Source organism: Octopus bimaculoides, chromosome 1 (genome assembly GCF_046866305.1).
Source record: "Octopus bimaculoides isolate indiv1 chromosome 1, ASM4686630v1, whole genome shotgun sequence".
NCBI lineage: Eukaryota > Metazoa > Mollusca > Cephalopoda > Octopoda > Octopodidae > Octopus > Octopus bimaculoides.
Window position 1 is genome coordinate 54,055,503 of NC_142928.1, and position 22,760 is coordinate 54,078,262.

At 36.8% G+C, this 22,760-nt stretch overlaps 1 protein-coding gene across 1 annotated transcript in view; it reads left to right on the forward strand.

The window, feature by feature from the left end:
- The window catches only part of LOC106875216 (sodium- and chloride-dependent taurine transporter), a 91,785-nt gene extending 83,296 nt beyond the window's left edge, over positions 1 to 8,489 (forward strand). The window contains exons 12-13 of the mRNA XM_014923266.3: positions 2,123 to 2,299; positions 5,640 to 8,489. Of these exons, the coding sequence (XP_014778752.1) occupies positions 2,123 to 2,299; positions 5,640 to 5,795 (333 nt within the window). The 3' untranslated portion in view covers positions 5,796 to 8,489. The remainder of the gene's footprint in view (positions 1 to 2,122; positions 2,300 to 5,639) is intronic.
- Positions 8,490 to 22,760: the final 14,271 nt, after the last annotated feature.

A 22,760-nucleotide genomic window follows, 5' to 3' on the forward strand; every position in this document is an offset into this window, starting at 1 on the left:
AGAGGCGCATTGGCCCAGTGGTTAGGGCAGCGGACTCGCGGTCATAGGATCGCGGTTTTCGTTGTGAGTGTTTATTGATCGAAAACACCTAAAGCTCCACGAGGCTCCGGCAGGGGATGGTGGCGAACCCTGCTGTACTCTTTCACCTCGACTTTCTCTCACTCTTACTTCCTGTTTCTGTTGTGCCTGTAATTCAAAGGGTCAGCCTTGTCACACTGTGTCACGCTGAATATCCCCGAGAACTACGTTAAGGGTACACGTGTCTGTGGAGTGCTCAGCCACTTGCACGTTAATTTCACGAGCAGGCTGTTCCGTTGATCGGATCAACTGGAACCCTCGAAGTGGTAAGCGACGGAGTGCCAACACATTATGTTTATTATTATTATTACGTCAGACAAAATGTTTAACCGAGGTAGACTTTACCTTTCATCCCTTTTGAGGGTCGATAAAATAAATACCAATTGAACACTGAAATCGATATAATCGACTTACCTCTTCCTCCAAAATTGCTGGCCTTGTGCCAAAATTTGAAAACATTATTATTATTATTATTATTATTATTATTATTATTATTATTATTATTATTATTATTATTATTAAGGCAGTGAGTGGCAGAATCGTTAGTGCACCGAACGAAATACTTAGCGGTATTTCGCCTGTTATTACGTTCTGAGTTCAAATTCTGCTGAGGTCGACTTTGCCTTTCATCCTTTTGGGGTCAATAAAATAAGTACCAGTTGAACACTGAGGTTGATATAATCGACTCATCCCCTCCCCCAAAATTGCTGCTCTTGTGGCAAAATTTGAAACCATTATTATTACTATTATCATCATTATTATTATTAAGACAGTGAGATGGCAGAATCATTAGCATGCCAGACAAAATTATTAGCAGCATTTCATCTGCCTTTATGGTCTGAGTTCAAATTCTGCAGGGGTTGACTTTGCCTTTCATCTTGTGTGGATTAATAAAATAAGTACCAATTGAGCATTGAGTCCTTGTAATCGACTTATCCCTTCTTCTGAAATTGCTAGCCTTGTGCCAAAATCTAAAGCCATTATTAGTATTATTACTAGTTAAGATGGCAAGTTGGCAAAGTCGTTAGAGCATTGAACAAAATGCTTATAGAGTGTCTATTAAAGTGCACAACATATAATCATTGAGTTTGAAGTTCATATATAGAGAAGCCTGGACAAAAATTTATCTGACTATACAGACAATTCCAAATTAAAGATTTATCGGCTATAATAGTCATAAAGTATAGATAAGAACTACAAGACAGGAGGATATTGTATTAAACTATTTATTTAAAACAACTTTACACTGTTTCATTGAGAATTGTACAATGGTTGAGTAATAGTTAACCTTATGCCTTCTTATAGAAGTTTTATGAAAAGTGAAGAACTGTGTTTGAGGATATGTACTCTTATACCTCCATGGTACCCTCAAGCTAGGGTTAAATAAATAACTCCAACAATCCATTCAAATGGCTACCAAATATTCCTTTGGATAAGTCTGTAGAAATTTCTCCCTCTAATTGGGATAAATTAAGTCAAACGAAAATGTACAACAATAGCTTACCACTTTACATATCGTTGGTGCCCATCAGTTGACTTTAAAGGTGATGGATATGGAAATTGTGAGGCTTGTGCTTTCTGTAACACCTTAACTCTCGGAAGCTTTTTCAGTCTTCTATTATAACTCCATTCATGTCTAAGATACTCTGTAGGGACAATAAAAATAGACCTAACACTTGACTGGTACTTTGTTTTTTCAATCCTGCAAGGAAGAAAAGTGAAACTGACCTTTCCAGGGTTTGAATTCCGAACATAAAGTACTGAAACTAAATACTACAAGCATATTGTTCAATTCTTTAACTAGTCAGCCAACAGACTATTGAAGTGAAATTAAATAATTCCCACAAAGAATCAAAACTAAAGTGCTATCTTAGGGAGAAAACTAAAATGCTATCAATTTAGTATAAAGTAACCTTATAGGAAAAAAATATATATATGTTTAGTTTTGAAATATCAAATATGCATTAAGATTATCTCTTCAATTATTTATCATACATTTTAGCCATTCATTTAAATAAAAAGTATCTTCTCTTTTGTTTTTCAGATAATATTTATAATGAGTGTAGTAAACTATAGTGAACTCAAATACAAAAGACCATCAGGGACCTATGTATATCCAGACTGGGCTGTTGGAGTTGGCTGGACAATGGCTCTTGTCTCAGCCATTTTTATTCCAATTGTTGCCTTAGTTTTGGTTCTCAAGCAGTCAAATGCAAAAGAGGTAAGTTGTAAAACATTTGCTGCAATTATTTAAAGTAAAATGAAAATAAACCTGGAAGTGGGTTGATGAAATCTTCATCATCACCCTAAACATCATCATACACATTATCATCATCATAATCATCGTCAGACTCCTCCTCCTCTCCTCCTCCTCCTCCCGCTCCTCCTCCTCCCGCTCCTCCTCCTCCTCATCATCATCGTCATCATCGTCATCATCATCATCCTCATCATTAGCACTTCAGTGCATTAGCTTAATTACTATTTATCACACTTGTTTGAACTGGAAAATCCAAACTATGAGTTTCTTTATTTTGTCCTATTCAACTGCCAACATGTTTCTTCAGTAATGTCATTCTATTTGTGGCAAACACTTGTTATATCCTCTAATATATTATCCTCGTGTTGTCATCAAATCCAGACACACATTTAATGAAACAGTTTTTTTTTTGTTTGTTTTTCATCCCTTCTCTATATAAAACTCCTTTCATAATCCTTCATTACAAGCTAAATGAAACATTACAAATATAAGTCTACTATATTTCTCGATTTTTCTTTGAGACATGACTAGAAGCAAGAAAAATGTCAAAAGGAAACTGGAAGTCAGGAATGAGGTTACATAATAGTTTTTAGATTAATTCAATGGACTGCAGACCACATGGTCATAAGTTCAAACCACAGAATCTCTACACAGCCTGCCTGATTCATTCTTCCTGGCTGGCAGAATCTCTGCAGCCTGAGTCATTCTTCCTGGCTGGCAACATATATATATATATATATATATATATATATATATATATATCGATTTAAATAAGAGCTAAAATCTGATCTATTGTATCTCTTCAGGGTCGTATTAATTCAAAGCAGACAGTAAAAATAGACAACATTCATAGTTGACCTATAATTACATGTAAATAAACAAGTTGAAAAGTCATGATATGTAATGAAACCGTATAGCATATCGGTGTTGAAACCGTAAGAAGACAAAGTAAATGATAATTGATGTTAATTTATGATGTTATGCTGTGAAGTTCGATAACGAACCAATACGGAACGCTGTACATTTCAAAAAAGACCGTTGGAGTTATGAAAGTAAATAAAAAATACAGAACGAAGAAAAAACCGTTAGATATTAAAAAAATAAAAAAATATAAAAATATATTTTTTTACACAAGTTAATGGTCAAATAGAAGTAAATCTAATAAGTAATACTAATATATAATATACCATATAATCATATATATATATATATATATATATATATGATTGATGAAGTAGATGGAAGATAGATTTGGCACTAGTCTTTATTCAGTATGACAATGCTTAGTGATATTTCGTTCTGAGTTCAAATTCCGCTGAGGCCAACTTTGCCTTTCATCCTTTCGGGGTTGATAAATTAGGTACCAGTTGCATAGTGGAGTCGATTTAATCGACTAACCCCCTCCTTCAAAATTTCGGGTTTTGTGCCTAGAGTAGAAATGAATTTTTCAATGTTACTAACTTTAGTAATAATACAGAAATATACAGTTTTGAATTGTTAATATTTCTGCTGTTAATAATCTATGAATATTACAGACTCTATCAATTAATTTGGTCAAGGGATGAGTTCCTATGCAGTTATTCAGCCTGCTAGAAATAGCAATGACATTTTCTCAGATCACACACTACTGTTTTAAACAAGGCACATAAACAATGTAATCTGAAATGCTCTTTAACCCTTTAGCATTTAAAACAGCCATATCTAGCCGAAAATTTCTACCTGCTTTATGTTCAAACTAGCCAGATCTGACCTCCCACACCTACCCTACAATGTCATTCTAAAAATAAACACTTTCATCATCAAAATCTCAAAGCTACAAAAGATAATGTATGATTAATTCAAAACAACATGGATAAATAAGCATTGTATTTGACAGAGTATTTGAATGCTAAAAGGTTAAACTGGGCAGTCACAACTTGAAGCCTTTGATCATAGGCCTGTATGGTCAAGGTTGATTTCAGTCTAAACAACAACTAGCTTGGCTATTTTTTTTTACTACCAAACCTCTTATTACAGACTTTATTTGCTAGTGTGATTAGTAGCTTAGAGGTATCCTAGAAACAAATGACAAATGAAAATTAAGTTTTTTGTACTATGGCTGTCACGTTTTAAATAGCTGTTCAAATATAAACAACACCCATATTTACATGGATGATGTTTATACATGCTAGAATATTGCTGGTCTATGTTTATTACTCCAGAAATTTTAGTTAACAACACAAGTTGGTTTGAAGTCTTTATTCTATAACTGGTAGATATAACTAGCAGTATTTATTAGATATAAATAATTTTCAAATTAAAAGGCATTTGAATCTCAGTGTAAACAAACTCTTTTAACAAACCAAATCAAGTTTTAACTGTATGGTTTACATTCAGCTCCTTAAGAACTATCATACCAGTTTATGTGATTACTTTGCTACTTTGTCTGTTAAATAGAAGAAAGAATTCATTTCTAGTATGTATTGCCTTTAAAAACCTAACACTGATCATTCATTTGTTTCTTGTATACTAAAACTTCAATCATTTGTTTCTTTTATTTACTTCTAAAAATTCTACAAAATTCTATCTTAATTCTACCCAGTTTAACAATATCACTTTAAATTCTTTTCTTCCCATCCATCCTGAATTATAGGTCATATATATATTTTTTTAGCTAGCACTTAGTTGAACTTCAGCAAATTATACCAAACTAAGAAGCTAAAATACTTAGAAAAATTACTCAGGGATTCCATTTGCATAAAGACCAATAGTCAAATTAATGTTACTCTTTACATCAGCAACATTAAAAACTGATTAATAATAAAAATTCAATCTTCAATAAAATCTATGCTTCACTGAAGAAGTCTAATAATAGTTTCAAATTTTAGCATAAGGCCAGCAATTTTGGGGTTAAGTTGATTACATCGATCCCAGTGCTTGCTTAGTATTTAATTTATTGATCCTAGAAGGATGAAAGGCATAGTCAACTTCAGTAGAATTTGAACTCAGAATGTAAAGACAGGTGAAATGCTGCTAAGCATTTTGCCCGGTATGTTAATGACTTTGCCAGCTTGCCAATAATACTAAAATATGTTCAGAATTGACCCCTGCACATGCTGAAATAATTAAAATAATACCCATCATAGACCAATATTGTCTTTTCTTTAAGTCTTTTTATTTTATTTATTTCTAAATAGCTTTTTAATATTCCCTGCATTAAATAAAGAAACACTCACTTGATTTTACCAAATTAAATTCAGCTTTCCATTATTTTCTTCTTTATTTCTTGACTGCTGATTACTGTTACTTTTCCTTTTCATTCCAGGGATTGAAGGCCCTTCTGGAGCCAAAAGGACTCAAAAGCCATCAACTCCGGCCTCAAGACTTTGAAACATGTGCCAGTTATGATTTAGAAACTATTCCAAATAAACCGCCTTCATATGTTTTTGCTATTTCTAATCCAGACAACAAAGGAACATAATCAATTTTTTTAATGACTCTCTTAATTCTTATTCACAAAACATATATATTTTCTTCATTAAAAACAAAATCAGTTTCATTATATTTTCAAAGTAATAAAAAAATACTCTTTTTGCTATTCATATATTTTAACTATTCAAAAAACTTTAAAAGCATTCTTATTCAGTTTTTAAAAAGATTATACTGTAAACACAATCTTTCTGAAGGTTTGGCTTATATTTCAATTTCCAGAATTTTAACCCAAATTTTGTTTTAAAGGTCTGTTATTTTTAGACATTATCAACATTATCATTATTATTATTAAGGCAGCGAGCTGGAAGAAACATTAGCACGCCAAGTGAAATGCTCAGTGGTATTTCATCCGTCTTTATGTTCTGAGTTCAAACTTTGCCAAGGTTGACTTAGCCTTTCATCCTTTCGTGGTTGATAAATTAAGTAGCAGTGAAACACTGGGGGTCAATGTAATCAACTAATACCCCCCCACCAAATTTCAGGCCTTGTGCCTTTAATAGAAAGGATTATTATTGTTATTATGTGGGGTTTTTTTATATTTTAATGGTAAAAGTTTTTAATTTAACAAATCAGATTTTATTTCTTCTAGAAATTATTTTATTCAAACTATTTTCAGGACTATATAAGATACTTTTAAATTTTCCAATTGAATTTAATTTGTAGATAGTTTTTTAAAGGTGTTATATGTATGACAAACATCTCTTTTAGAGTAACCTAGTAAAAGAACAAATATATTTATCTTATTAGGTCATTTCAAATAATTGCAGAAAGGTTTAACAGACTATGACTAAAATCTAACAATTAAATATTTTAATAGTCAACTACTCAGAGGCTACTGGCTTTGTCAGGCAAGACTGAACTATTTCCAGTCTTGGTACATATTGTCTTTTATAAGAATAATTATGACTAAACAGGAAACACAACTAAGGACTGTCACTGAGTACAAGATTTACCATATAGAATGAGAAACTTCAATTTGAAACATTAATTCTTTTACTTTCTTTTCTTGAATTTGGCTTTGGTTGTATTTTCTTTCAAAAACTTTTTGTTCACAATGAACAGGTATTACAATGCAAAGCATGTAGAAACTCAATCCCTAAGAACATAATGCCAACCAACTTCTATTAATGTATTCCATTCTCCAAAAGTTTACACTTGGAATGATTTTTTATAAAAATAAATAAACAATCACAAAACTTATTTTCTTTAAAAAATATTTATACTTTAATTAGTTATTTACCATATGTAATTAAGTCTATTCTTAATTAAACAAAAGTTTTCTATACAGCCTTTAAGTTTGATTTTTAACTACCAGACTGCATTTAATTTACTCTAATTAGATTTTTTTAAAATAGAGACAAGGGTTCTATTCTTACAAATTTTGCAATCAAAGCATTTAGTATTGGTCTATTCTACAAATATATAAAATGTGTTGAATAAAAGTTATTCTTTTCCAATATGCCCATGGCAGCCTCTAACATGCATATTTGACTACTGCAAACATTCTTCCACAGTTCTTATTGAACATATAATATTTAAACATACCTACTCTCCAGATATAAATTATATCCTAAGCAAATATATAAAAAAAAGAATAGAGAAAAGTAAATTTATATTTCACCTTTAATTACATCAATTATAATTGTAAGTTTAGAATTATAAGTTTATAATGTTATTGTTGAAGTTTCAACAATAACATGCTACATGAAAATTCAATATTACTCTACATTATAACATAAATCTTGCTTCTGTCTATTCAAGCAATAGTTGTAAATTTCATATAGATTTTATAGTAAATCTGGTACAAAGGAAAAAACACCTGCATAGTTAGCACCAAAACATTATCATATGCTTTTGAAAAACATCACATGGTTTATACTTTTGATATAGTCTTTTGACCAAATTTCATATATCACAATATTTAACAATAAACAAGTAACATATCAGATTTCTTAAGTAACTTTTCAAATTAGTTGATCTCTGAGTGAAGAGACTGACATTTTAAATCTGCCAGTTAATAAACAAAAATGAGTATCAACTGCAAGCTAAATTGCATATGTACATATTAACTACATGTAAATATTCACAAGAGCATGTCAAGCTCTTGAAATGATTTTTGAGTGATAAGAATATATGTAAATGTGTGTGTGTGCATACTTATGTAAACTTAGAATTTATTAGATTAAACATAAAATGGATTGTGCTTCAGTTCAACAAATAATTTTTTCCTTCTTTGTTCATTTTAGTTAACTTATTCATGAACCAATCCAAGTGTGTTAGTACTTGATTATGGAATAAATATTAAATTTGTTTTGGTTAAAGTTCCAGTTTCCATAAAATAGATTCTTTTATTTGTTCTGTTTAATGTCGATTGAAATATGTGATCATAACTTCCTATTTTATACTCAACTTAGGATCTTGTGAATAATACTCATTTGTAACCATCACTCTTACAAAAACCTAAGACTGTACTTTTTTTTTATACTGCTATTGATTTGTACTAACCACTTCACAGCACTTCGTGCACAAACACAGTAAAAGCAATGATCTGTATTTTGGATTGCATTTTCCTTTTTGTGTGAGGCGGACCAATTGTTCTCAAATCTTCTGTACATCATACTTGTATACATTGTTTTGAATATTAAAAATAAATTCTAAATAAAATACAAAATGTAACAATGTTGGAAGGCTTTGTTCAAAATTCAGTACCAGTAATGACTGGTTTTTACTACATTTGTACGGCTATTTTTACCAAATTTACTAAAGTAGTATCTTTCTAACACACACACACACACACACACACACACACGCACATATGTGTGTGTAGATCATCATCATCATCGTTTAACGTCCACTTTCCATGCTGGCATGGGTTTGACGGTTTGACTGAGGACTGGTGAGCCAGAAGGCTGCACCAGGCTCAATCTAATCTGGCAGAGTTTCTACAGCTGGATGCCCTTCCTAACACCAATCACTCTGAGAGTGTAGTGGGTGCTTTTACGTGCCACCAGCATGAGGGCCAATCAGGTGGTTCTGGCAACAATCATGCTCAAAAGGTGTTTTTACGTGCTACCTGCATGGGAGCTAGTCCGGTGGCACTGACAACGACCATGCTTGAATGTTGTTTTTCATGTGCCGGTAAGGTGATGCTGGCAACGATCATGCTCGAATGGTGCTTTTCATGTGTCACCGGCACGGGAGCTAATCCATGAACCTGGCAACGATTAAACTCGGATCTACTTTTAACGTCCCACTGGCACGAGTGCCAATCAGGCGGTACTGTCATTGACCACATCAGCGATTTTGATTTGTTTTGTTTTCACTTGCCTCAATAGGTCTTTACTAGCAATGTTCATTGGCCAATAAATGAAGGGTATTCATAAGTGGGCTGGTTGCACCTCATGTTCAGATGTGCTTTTAACGTTCCACTAACATGAGTGCCAATCTGGATTTATTTACTCTGGATTTTTTTATTCTGAACTTTGCACTCTCCGGCTGCACCTCTCCTACCCACGGATTACGCTGTACCTATCTATCTATATATATATAGATATGTATGTATAATATATATATATATATATATATATATATATATATATATATCATCGTTTAACGTCCGCTTTCCATGCTAGCATGGGTTGAACGATTTGACTGAGGACTGGTAAACTGGATGGCTGCACCAGGCTCCAATCTGATCTGGCAGAGTTTCTACAGCTGGATGCCCTTCCTAACGCCAACCATTCCGAGAGTGTAGTGGGTGCTTTTACGTGCCACCGGCACGAGGGCCAGTCACACAGTACTGGCAATGGCCGGTCCAGCGGCACTGGCAACGACCTAGCTCGAATGATTTTCTAACGTGCCACCAGCACAAGTGCCAGTAAGGCGACGCTGGTAACGATTACGCTCTAATGGTGCTATTTACGTGCCACTAGTAAGGAAGCCAGACAGCTTCTCTGGCAATGATCACGCTCGGACAGTGCTGTTAGTGCTCCACTGGCACAGGTACCTTCATCGAATATGGTTCAATTACGATTTCGATTTCACTTGCCCCAACAGGTCTTCGCAAGCAGAGTTTAGTGTCCAATGAAGGAGAGGTTGGCATGGGTGCTAGTCGTCGAATTTGGTTCGATTTCGATTTCAAATTCACTTGCCTCAACAGGTCTTCGCAAGCAGAGTTTAGTATCCAATGAAGTAAAAATATGAATAAGTGAGCTGGCTACACTTCTGGCAGAGGCCACAGATTATGCTCTCACTTGGCTTGCCAGGTCTTCTCACGTACTGCATATATCCAAAGGTCCCGGTCACTAGTCATTGCCTCGGTGAGGCCTAAAGTTTGAAGGTCGTGCTTCACCACCTCATCCTAGGTCTTCCTGGGTCTACCTCTTCCACAGGTTCCCTCAATCGCTAGGGTGTGGCACTTTTTCACACGGCTATCCTCATCCATTCTTGCCACATGTCCATACCAGCGCAATCGTCTCTCTTGCACACCACAACTGATGCTTCTCAGGTCTAACTTTTCTCTCAAGTATGCACACTGACATTACACATCCATCGGAGCATACTGGCTTCGTTTCATGCGAGCTTATGCATGTCCTCCGCAGTCATGGCCCATGTTTCACTGCCATGTGGCATGGCGGTTCGTACAACGAAAGCCAGGTACAGAGGTTTATCTTTAGCTAGGTATTTCTCCTGCAGCTGTCTTACCAGAACCCACAAGAGTAAACAAGAGAGACAGAGACAGGCAGAAACAAGGAAAATGCCCCTTGTATTTGAATACTATGCAAATATTCTTTTAAAAAACTTTCTTTTAATTTTTCCAAAATTTAATTGTTTTCCATACTTACAGTTGAAAAAGTCTCAATGACTGAAACTGGTACTGAAATGATTTTTATAAAATTATTTTAGCATTTTCTGCCTTGATTGTTTTTTTCCATATATATCAACTCGTGTTTTCCTTTTCAACCTTCTACATATATATATATAGATATATAAGGAAAATAAGAAAAGCTTGCAAGACGCAACAAAACTTTTAGAAAAATAAATAAGTAAATGAGTGGAAATTTTACCGGTGAGTGTGTTAAATCATAAGGCACTAAAAGAGAATGACTCTCCCCAGACACAACAGAATATGCTTCAGCACACAAACCCACATAAAGAATCTTGCAAACCAAATCCAAAAACGAAGAAAAGATAGAAAATGCTCAAATAATTTTATCAAGAAGTACATGATAAAAAATCGGATTAAGCAATGGCATCGATATTTGCGCCACTAACGAACAACCCAACTTCCACTCTATGATCTCAGGGACAATGCGACCTATAACCAGCTCATTATCAAAGAAGCATATTTTATCACAGAATATAACCTCGTAGGTGAGTAGCAGTGAATCTGAAGGAATAGTTTTCATACAGAGAATTGATGGTTTAAGCAGGATCAGCCGAGGGAGGAGAAGAAGGAGAACAAGAAGAACAAGGAGGAGGAGAAGGAGAAGATGGAGGAAGAGAAGTACGAGTAGGGAAAGTGTCACAGCACTCCTGTATTTTTCTTTTCTTTCTTTCTCCTTCTCCCTCATCTTTCCCTACTTGTACTTCTCTTTCTCCATCTTCTCCTTCTCTTCCTCCTCCCCCTCCTCCTCCTCCTCCCCCTTGTTGTTCTTCTTCTCCTTCTCCCCTCAGCTGCTCCAGCTTAACCTATCAATTCTCTGTACCCAAACTATTCCTTCAGATTTACTACTACCCACCTACGATGTTTATATTTTGCGATAAAATATGTTTCTTTGCTAATGCGCTGGTTATAGGTCGCATTGTCCCTGAATTTATAGAGGGGAAGTTGGGTTGTTCGTTAGTGGCGCAAATATCGATGTGCTCGCTTCATCCTATTTTTCTATATTCTCGTATCTTAATCTGGGATCTATGTATTGTCATCCTCTGGCGTAGGCTGTTTTTAGTTTGACCAATATATTGTTCTCGACACTCTGAGTAAGTTAATACATATATTAGGTTTTCCGAAGCACATGTGAAGTTGTTTTTCACTGTAAAACGTAGTCCCTATTTGAAGGAGGATTCCGATCCTTCAATTAGGTTGACACATATACCACAGCTAGGTCTTCCGCATCTTTTTACTGTCGGTTTTGATGTTGTTGACTGTCGGTTTTGATGTTGTTAAAAGACTTTTCATTGACTTGACTTGTCTTTTGCTCTTTATGATGGGGTATATTTAGAAGATTTGATCCGTTCTATGGTCCCTCTTTAGTAAAGGGATGTTCTGGAGGATGGTGTCGAAGGCCTCGTTGTTTAGAGGATTGTGCGTGGATATGTATGGCAGGGCTTTTGGTTGTAAATCCTTCTTTAGTCTGGCGTGCCTGAGTTCGTGGATATTGAGTTGTAGGGCACCTTGAAAGTCTATATCAATTAGTGATGGTGGATAGTTGCAGCTGAGGAGTGTATCCTTTAGCTCATGTAATCATTTGTCCCTGGTGCTTGTATCAGATACTATAGTACAAATTCTTTTTGCCAGGTTGTAAGGGATATTCATTCTAGTGTGCCTGGGATGGCAAGAACTGAATGGCAAATATGGCTTGGAGTCCGTGGGCTTATAGTAGATGCCTGTTTCTATTTTGTTGTTGGATTTTTTAATGAGGGTGTCGAGGAATGGAAGTTGTTGGTGGTTATATTCCATCGTAAATTGAATGTTTATGTCAAGTCCATTCAGAAGTGCTTGAAATTCTTTAAGTCTCTCTGTACTTTTGTGCCAAAGAATGAAACAGTCATCCAGATATCTTTTCCAGTAATTTTCTATGTACAGGGAGAATAGATTTCCGTATTTTTTTAGTACCTTATAATAAAGATTGATTTCTAGGCACCCCATGACTGGGTTAGAAAAGGAGGGGGCCATTCGCAGGCCCATCGCAGTCCCCGGTTTTTCTCGATAGAAGTTCTTATTAAATACGGAGAAGTCTTTCTCCAAGGTGAATTTTAGCCCTTCTTTTACGAATTCTTTGTTGATACGGTGTGGGAGTTCATTGGAGTAATTCTCTAGCCAGATTGCCTCTAATCCTAGGCTGTGAGGGATATTGGAATAGAGGTTGACTATATCAAAGGATACTAGTAAGGTATTTTTATTGTTTCAGGGAGGTAACTGAGCATATCTAGGTCGTCCTTTATGTAGCTTTTGATATGCTTGAGGAATGGTGTCTAAAAAGTTACTGAGGCGGTGAGTTCCGCATGCGAGGCCTGCTATTATGGGTCTTAATTTGAGGTCATTAGGAGTAGGTACCTTGACTATTATGTCTGTGGCTCCCCTGCATGTGTTACTTATTTTTTCACTTTTGGTTATACTCCTCCTCCTCCTCCTTCTTCTTCTACTCTTAGTTGAAAAAGTCTAAAAGATGGAAACCGGTACTAAAATGTACTTCATGATAAAATTAGTTTGGCATTTTCTACCTTATCTTATTTTCCATATACATATCAACTCGTGTGTTACTTTAATACAAAAAATGGGACAAGAACGCAAAGCATCCAGACAGTTAGGTGATGCAAAAAAGGGGACAACAAAACATTTAGACAGACGATACAAAGAAAACAAGGATGGGTCATTCGGAGTTTTCTTTCCTCAGTCGAGTTCCAGATTATCTTTGCAATTTTGGCTGGTTATACTCGAATCTGGCCAGTTCCAAGGAAAATCTAAGCTAAGAGCATTAGATTCCTTGGAAGAAAGCAGCGAATGGATACGAAAACAATGACGGAAAAAAACGGGGAAATGTTACACAAATACAAAGCAAATAAAAGGACATAACAACAGGTGTCTTTCGACTTAGGACGAATTAAATTAAGATGGCATGTGTGGAAGTAAAGCCTTATGGCAGGGACATAAGATTAGACAGGCACAGGGAGGAATATAGATGTTGCACGGATGGTAGTCGAACCACGAAAGAAGGGTTAGGCTTGGCCGAACACCGGTCACGTAGGGGAGAGAAGAGTGAAAAGTAGAGGTAGAGGGATAGAAGATTGACTCGTCCTTGTTTTCTTTGTATCGTCTGTCTGGATGTTTTGTTGTTTCCTTTTTTGTACCACCTAACTGTCTGGAATTTTTGCGCTCTTGTCCCATTTTTGTATTTTTTATATATAAAAATATAGCGGCATACGTACACTTTGGTCTTTTATATGTAAGTATATATATATATATATATCTAAATTTTATATGGCTCTATTTTCTTTCTATTCTTTCATTCTTTTCTTTTTTCTATCAGTCCTTTTACACTTCGTTCATTCAACTCTTCGTTCTTTCGTTCCCTCTCTCTGACATTTCCTGGCCTTCTCTTCATGCTCACTTTCCCTCCTCTTACACTTCACTCTGGCCCTTTAATTTTTTCTCGCCCCTCTTTAATTCTTCTGTCCCTCTGCCTCTAAGCTTTACTTCCACACATGCCAGTTTAATGTACTTCGTCCTTAGTCGAAAGACACATGTTGTTATGTCCTGTTATTTGCTTTGTATTTGTGTAACATTTCCCCGTTTTTTCCCGTCCTTCTTTTCGTATCCATTCGCTGCTTTCTTCCAAGGAATCTAATGCTCTTAGCTTAGTTTTTCCTTGGAGCTGGCCAGATTGGAGCAATCTCGAGTATAACCAGTCGAAATTGCAAAGATAATCTGGAACTCAACTGAGGAAAGAAAACTTTGAATGACCCGTCCTTGTTTTCTTTGTATCGTCTGCCTGGATGTTTTGTTGTCCCCTTTTTTGTATCACCTAACTGTCTGGATGTTTTGCGTTCTTGTCCCATTTTTGTATTTTATATATATATATATATATATATATATATATATATATATATATATATATATATATATATATATATATATATATATATATAAATATGGTAAAGAAGTGCTGATCTCTAACTGTGGAGGGAACCTACGGAAGAAGTAGACTCAGGAAGACATGGGACAAGGTAGTTTAGCATGATCTTTGAATGTCGTAGTCGTGGTCATTTCCAGTTTCGCGTAAATGGCATGTAAAATGCACCCATTACATTCTCAGAGTGTAGAAACCATGCCAAATCAAACTGGAGCCTGATGCAGCTCTCTGGCTTACCAGTTCTAGTCAAACCCATGCCAGCATGGAAAGCGTATGCTGTAGGATGATGATGATGATGATGATGATGATGATGATGATGATGATGATGATGATACATATTTACATGTCCGGATTAGAGTGACCAATTAAAAGTTAAGCTTTATGAATGGCTCGTCAGACTCAAATGGTGACTGGCATATACCCTTCATATACACATACATACATACATACGTACATACATACATACATACATACATACATACATACATACATACATACATACATACATACATACATATGTATATAAAGTATTATAAATGTGATTCTTCAAAGTAACTGAGTCATAAGAATTCTGAGAAAAAGTTTTTACAAGCTTAGAAAAAAACTCTCACATTTTCCTGGTAGTTTCATTTATCATTGTATATGTGTACAATTAATAGGTATAATTATTTAATTAATATGAAGCTCTCAGATAATAGAGGCTTGTTTGGCCTCAGTTATCTGAATATGATGAAATAGGATAGTACAAAGTAGAGTATACTTGATAATAAGGGTAGCAATGATAATAACAAATCAAGTTCATTTTTATATAAGATAGAAGAGGAAAAGTATGCCTATGACCTGGTCAGGTCTTCCATATTGATGGCAAGGGATTAATTTGATGATATCCAGCTTGAGCATCTATAGTAATGGTTCTCAACCACAGACTGCATAGGATTTTATTGTTAAAATTTATGTGCAATAAATTACTTATACTTGTACAATACACAAAATATTTTAATTACCCTGCACATGTAAGCGAAAGCAGAGTATAGTAATCACTTGTCTTTGTCTGTTTGTCTGTGTGTTTGCAAATTTACTGGAAAACTGCTGAACGGATTTTCACCACATTTGGCAGAAATATTCATTGGATAAGTGGCTCGAAATGATGAACCTTTGGTCTGATTATTTTTTTAAAAATAAATAAATAAATTTATTTTAAAATCGAACTTACAAATTTCCCTATAAGCAAGTGGTCATACTATTTTGTTCACTTTCTTTTTCATATGAATCGACCCTCGTCTGCATGTGTATAGATCATGGTATACCTATGTGCGTTGACACGTGTGGGTATATACATACATAAATACATAGATATGCGGCTATGTGTGTATGTGTATGTGTGTGTTTACAATGATGGATTTGAGAGTTTCGTTTATTTACGACTTGATTTCTTAATTTCACTAGAATATAAATACCTACAATGGTGATACATCAAAAAAAGAATTTACAAAATCGAACTTACAGATTTCCCGATAAGCAAGTAGTCATATTATTTTGTTCACTTTCTTTTTCGTCTGCGTGTGTATAGATCATGGTGCACCTTTGTGCGTAGACATGTGCGGGTATATACATACATACATATGCGACTCTGTGTGTGTGTGTGTGTGTGTGTGTGTGTGTGTGTGTGTGTGTGTACTGTGATGGATTCCAGGGTTTCGTTTATTTACGAGCTGATTTCTTAATTTCTCAGGAGTATAAATACTTATAATGGTGATACTTAAAAAAAAATTAATTCAGTTTAATTAAAAAGCATGGGTAAGCAACGCATTTGCGAAAAAGTTTATCTGCGCGCAGGGTATGCATCGCCTCTCCGATGCCTTTTTTTTTTTCATTTTTTATTTTTATGCAATTACTAAAATATTTAACAATAAAAATACAGTAGGATTTTTTTTTACACATCAAATGGCTATGGAAGTTCAGTAGAGTAAGATATGAATCAAAGGTGTCCTAGGCAAAAAATGGCCAAGAACCACTGATCTATCAGAAAAATATGAGTACAGAAGTAATTCCAGCCAGCTGGTAAAAAAAGGTTGAGGGTTGTGTTTGGAAAATGAGATATAGAAAAAGTAATTCGAAGAAAGCAAGTAGAGCAGATATGTAGCTAGGTAACTATACAGTGTAGCAGAGGCCATTGCATAGCTGATAAAAGAGATAAAGAGAAGAAATAGTTCAGTTGTAAACTAGTGGTTAAAAGGTATTGGTGATTTAACCTCTGCAAATAAGACAACTGGCTTTCTTTTCTTGGATGTGGTGTAGGATGCATATGTGTATAAGAACAGCACAATCACGTGGTTGTGAACCAAATAAAGCAACAACCACATGTTGGATCCAAATAACATCTTCTTATGATTCTTTTTGCTTTCAGCTTGGAACAACCCACCTTTAGCTTAGATTCCCACTCAAAGAATTTCATATGTGATCAACTGAACTTTATTCAAGTGATTGTCTTTATCTTTAATATTTTCCCCTCGTTCGTCACTCTTTTAGTTGGAATCTTCAACAATATAATCTCACTTTCCTTAAAATCTTTTAATAAAATCATCAATTTTCTATCAGAGTCAATTCTCTATATGAACAGAAATAGAAAGTGAAGAATTTATTTTGCTTCTCTTATGTAGTATCAGGGAGAATGGACCTGTTTTTAGAAATAAACAATACTGAACGCACTAAATCATTTCTTGCAAAGAAAGCATGAATTCTTTTCATTAAGATAGGACACGTGTTACATACAAACACGTATTACAAACATATGTATTAGTTTAACGCTCGTTAAGTGAGGAAGTCTTTTACGTTTCAAGCCTACGCTCTTCGACAGAAAGGAACACAGAAATAAACAGGGAGAGAAAATAGAAAAAGGTTTAGTGGCTAATGATCTGTCATGGTCAATATCGGACAGATGGGTCACACAGGAGAGCTAGGAAGAAGGGGGAGATAATAAAGTGGTGGTGATCCCAAAACGAAGGTGCCTGTGCGTATCTATGTGAGAGCATTATGTGCGTGTGGAAGGGAGCTGGTGACCTTGACGTGTGTGTGTGCGCATGTGTAGGTGTGTGGCTGATGGTGTAGGTGCTGGGAAATGATCAGTGCTAGTGTGTCCGCTGCTGTGGGTGCTGGGAAGTGGTCAGTGCTAGTGTGTGCGGAGTGGTGTGATGTGGTGTGGTGTGGTGGTGTGTGGTTGGTGTGGTGTGGTGGTGTTGGGATGGGGGAAGCGAGAGTGGGGAAAGCAGGATCTAACGGATAGGTTGGGGTGGAATGGGATGTATAGGGATGGGGTGGGAATGGGATAGGATGTATAGGGATGGTGGGGTTGGAACGTGTAGGGGTGGGGTAACCAGAGAGGGGTGACGATGAAGGGAGAGGGTGGAAGGTTGGTGAGTAGGAGTGAAGAGAGGAAGTAGGAGTGAAGAGAGGAAGTAGGAGCCAGAGCAAGAGAGGAGAGGTGAGTGGAAGGAAGTGGGTGTGAAAGGAAGAGAGGGAAGTCGAGGAGGGTTAGATGAAGAGGGGAGGAGAGTTGAGCCCGTGTGACGCAAGAAAGAGAAGAGAGAAGAGAGAAGATTAATCCCTGTACACGACGAAGACGGGAGTTCGGATGGCCCCTGTGCAAGGACAACCCGAGCACAGACAGGTGTTGTAAAGAGTGACCGGTAGAGCAGAAATGGCACGAGACCGGGGTGTCATTGCCGAGTCTGATGTCTCGGAAGTGTTCCGCGAACCGATCAGCAAAGCGGCGTCCCGTTTGACCGATGTATAGAGAAGGACAAAGAGAGTAGGAGATGCAGTAGATGACGTTGCTAGAAGTGCAGATGAAGGAGTCAGTGATATGATAGGGTCGATGATGGGTGCTTGTGAGGAGGGTGGTGTTGGAGAGGTATGGGCAAGTGTGACAGCGTGGGCGGGAGCAGGGGAAGGAGCCGAGTTGGGAGGTTGGGTTAGGGAAGAAGCTATGGACCAAGAGGTCTCGTAAGTTGTGGGCTCATTTGAAGGAGGGGAGGGGTCGGTTAGGAAAGATGTGCGAAGTGGAGAGGTCGAACTGGCGTCGCCGGAAGGCTCGGAGAATTGTGCGTTGGAGAGGTAAGGTGGTGGGGTGGTAGGTGAGGGGAAACGGGAGACGGGTGACGGCGGGGCGGGGGCGGGGGGAGAGAGCAGATACACAGTCCACGGAACGTGCTCTGGCATGGGTGGTGTGGATAGTGGTAAGGGGATATCTACGTAGGATGAAGTGGCGAACCATGAGTTGAGACTGAGTCTCAAAGTCATGGTTGTCACTGCAGAGTCTGCGTAGACGGAGGAATTGGGAATAGGAGATGGAGAGCTTGGTGTGCTTAGGGTTGGAGGATGAGAAGTTGAGGTATGAGTGTAAGTCTGTGTGTTTGTAGTGAATGGAGGTGGTGAGAGTGCAGTGATGAATGCTGACCGAAATGTCGAGAAAGGCGACTGAGGTGTCGGAAATAGTGCAGGAGAAGTGGAGGGCAGGATGGAAAGATTTGCAAAAAAAAAAAAAAGAAAGGAGTCTAGATGTTCGCGGGAGAGTGAGGTCGCATCGATACAGTCGTCAATATAACGACCATATAGTTCAGGAGTGGGACCAGTGAAACTTGAGAATATTTGGGCCTCAACGTAACCAACGATCAGGTTCGCATAGTTGGGGCCCATTCTCGTTCCCATAGTCTGCTGGTAAAAATCACCCGTGAACGAGAAGCAGTTAAGTGAGAGGACAAGTTCAGCCAGACGAAGGAATGTGGATATGTCAGGCTGGAGGTTGGGTCGAAGGTCAAGGAAATGTTGGAGTGCACGCAGCCCCTCGTGTATAGACTCTTGATGTCAAGAGTGAAGAGAAGTTTAGAGGTGCCAGGAGGGAAGGAGAACAAACGAAGAGCATGGTTGGTGTCATAGATATGAGAGGGGAGAGAAACCACTAGGGGGCAAGGACATGGTCAAGATATCTGGAGATGAGTTCGGTGGGGAAGTTACAGGCGGAGACGATGGGGCGGCCAAGGTTGTTAGGCTTGTGGATTTGGGTGAGGAAGTCAATTCAAATAAACAAATAATAAAATAAACAGACAACAAGAAGACGTGCACAAAGAATGTGAAAGTGGATTTTTAGGATAGGAGAGTGTGTGTGCAGTAGTATCTGTGTGTGTGTGTGTATTTGTCTGAGTGATGTACGTAATAGGGTATGGGTCAACGAACAGGTTAGTAGCTGGTGTTTTGTTCAGTCGAAAGAGGTGAAGGGCGTGTGAGTAAGTGGGTGTGGCTGTGCATTCGTTTGCACGAGTGCGCATGACGGAGTGGAAATGTATGTGTGCGTGTACATGCGAGCGCGTACGAGGGCAGTGTGTGCATATGAGTGTGTGTGAGGTCGTGTGGGTGTAGGTATATGTACGTGTGTGTGTACGTGACGGAGAGGCGAGGTGGCACATCTGTGAGTGCGTGGTGTAACCATGTGTGTGTGGTTTTGTATGTGTACGGGCTTACGTGTGTGTGTGTGTGTGTGTGTGTAAGTGTGTGCGGGACTATATGTATGTGCGTATGAGTGCATGTGCGTATGTGTGTATGTGAATGTATGTGTGCGCGTGTGTGTGTGTGTATGCGTGTGTGTGTGCGTGTGTGAGTGTGCTTGTGTGTGTGTGGTGTGATGGGGTGTGAGAGGCGAGATGGCAAGCATGTGAGGGCGTTGGTGTTGCTGTTGGTATGTGTATTTTTGTCTGTGCGTATGAGTGTGTATATGTGTGAGTGTGTGTACGTATGAGTTATATATATATATATATATATATATTTATTTATTTATGTGTTTCAGCCAAGTGGCTGCGGTCATGCTGGTGCATATATAAAAGAATTTGAAAATTTACTGCGATTCGTTTAGACTTTTTATTGTTACATTTTTAAAAATCTAACAGGTTTTACAGGTTTCTCTGATTTTCAAAAGTTGAGTTACAAAGACGTGGAGCTATGCCGTAAGTGCTTTGCTTCTGATTGGAATTCAAAAATTCCTTTGTTTTTATAGAGACATGACTCCAATTAGTACCTGTTTGCGATACGTTTTGATTGGCCGAGAATGATCACGTGGTTAGGTTAAGAAATGTTTGTAAGTTCCCTGTTAAGTCTATTCTTTAATGTCATGTAACAATATGTTTGGCGCCTACGGTTAAGTGAACATGTCTAGTGACAATCCCAAACAATCAGGGCTGTCAATTTTATCTGTCAAATGTGATATTTGACAATTTTATCTGTCAGTGTGATAGAGAAAGATCATGTGATTAGCTTCAGAAATTTTTGTAGATTCCCTGCTACGTCCGTGCGTTAATATCATGTGACTACACTTTTACTCTAGCGACCATTGACCTACAAATAAACAAAGAAAATATATTCATATAAAAATAGCAACCAGCACTGAATAAACTTTAACAAACTACATTCACGAACAGCTATTCACGCACAAATTCATTCTACTGCTTGACACGTTGAATTTATACAAGTAACAACCTAAACTTTGGACACAATCAAGACTTTTCCCAGTATGGCACTAATACACAAATTTAGTGGAGAACAAAATTTGATGCCTGCATAGACATAAACCAAAATTATTCAACTACTGGGCTCCATAGAAACAACTCCTGTCCACTCCACCACTTGACAGATTAAATTTAGAGAGCCTGGTTTTGAGTTTTTTAACTCCAATTGGAACAGTTGCAGCGTAGTTCCACGTCTTTCTCACTCGGCTTTTGAAAATCAGAAAAATCTGTGAAACCAGTTAAATCTTTAAAAAATTTTTAATAGAAAATCTAAACGAATCACAGTGCCTTTTCAACTTCTTTTTTTCTCTCTATTTCTATCCGTGTGGAATAAAATAATTTTACGTTATATATAAAGAAACATAAATTTATTTTTGAAGCGCTGAAATGTATTGTAGTACAAGTAGAAAGATATATTTTTCAACGCGTAAGTACTGATAGAACAGCATATATAGGATAAAATCATTACAGAGCAGAAAAATCTGGTTGCTGACAGATTTTTCTGCTCTGTAAGGATTTTATCCTATATATGCTGCTTTAACAGCACTTACGCGTTTTATATATATATATATATATATATATATATATATATATATATATATATATATATATATATATACATATATATGAAATCATCATTTTGCATCCAGTTTCCATGCTGCATGAGAGGGATTTTAAAAATTCAGTGATACTGTTCATCCCGGACAGGTCAGAGGACTCCATCTCACTAGTGTGCTTTATTTCTAATTTGGTTTCTATTTCTGGATGTCCTTCCTAAGACCAACCACTTTACAGAGTGTACTGGATACGTTTTTCCATGTCAGCAGCACTGGAGAGATAGTCATGTGCTCAACATGTCAAGGGATCTCTGCTTCTTACCAACCTCTTTGAAAGACATGAAGAATGAGTAATAGGGTACTCAGTATTCTATGATACGCACATGTACTCAACACAAAGTGGCTTAAAAAAAAGGGTAATGATAAAAGCTATGTGACCTAGGAAAGAGTGCGGTATCAGAGACCCAGGAATGAAAGTATGAAGGCTTTTAGCGATCATGGTATATTACGTGCATGATTTTCTCATGTTTTGCTCGTCAATTTCGATCAGTTTTTTTCGTGTCGATGCGTTCATTTTGCTTTTGACACCCAACAAAAATGCGCAACGGCGGTATTAAGTTTCACCACCACACTATATATCTCCCTATCTAATAAATACTTTCTACTCACTTCCAGTCACACTCCTTAACCTACGTATATATCTATATCTTTCAAACTGGAATATTATATAACAATGCTTATCAGCGTTGCATACACACTTTCTTTCGGTTTTAAACCTCCCTTGACGAACCTTTTCCATTTAATTTTTTCACCCATCTTTTTCTTGTTTAAACTCTCTCACCCCCGTTTTCTCATAAAAAAAAATTATGTATATACTTGTTTACAATTGCTTTTATTCTCGACTTCATCTATGATTCTTAAATTCTAAAATGATTCTAGCCTGGGATTCTCGTTGGATGTAGATATTATGTCTGTAGCAAACTCCTTCCTC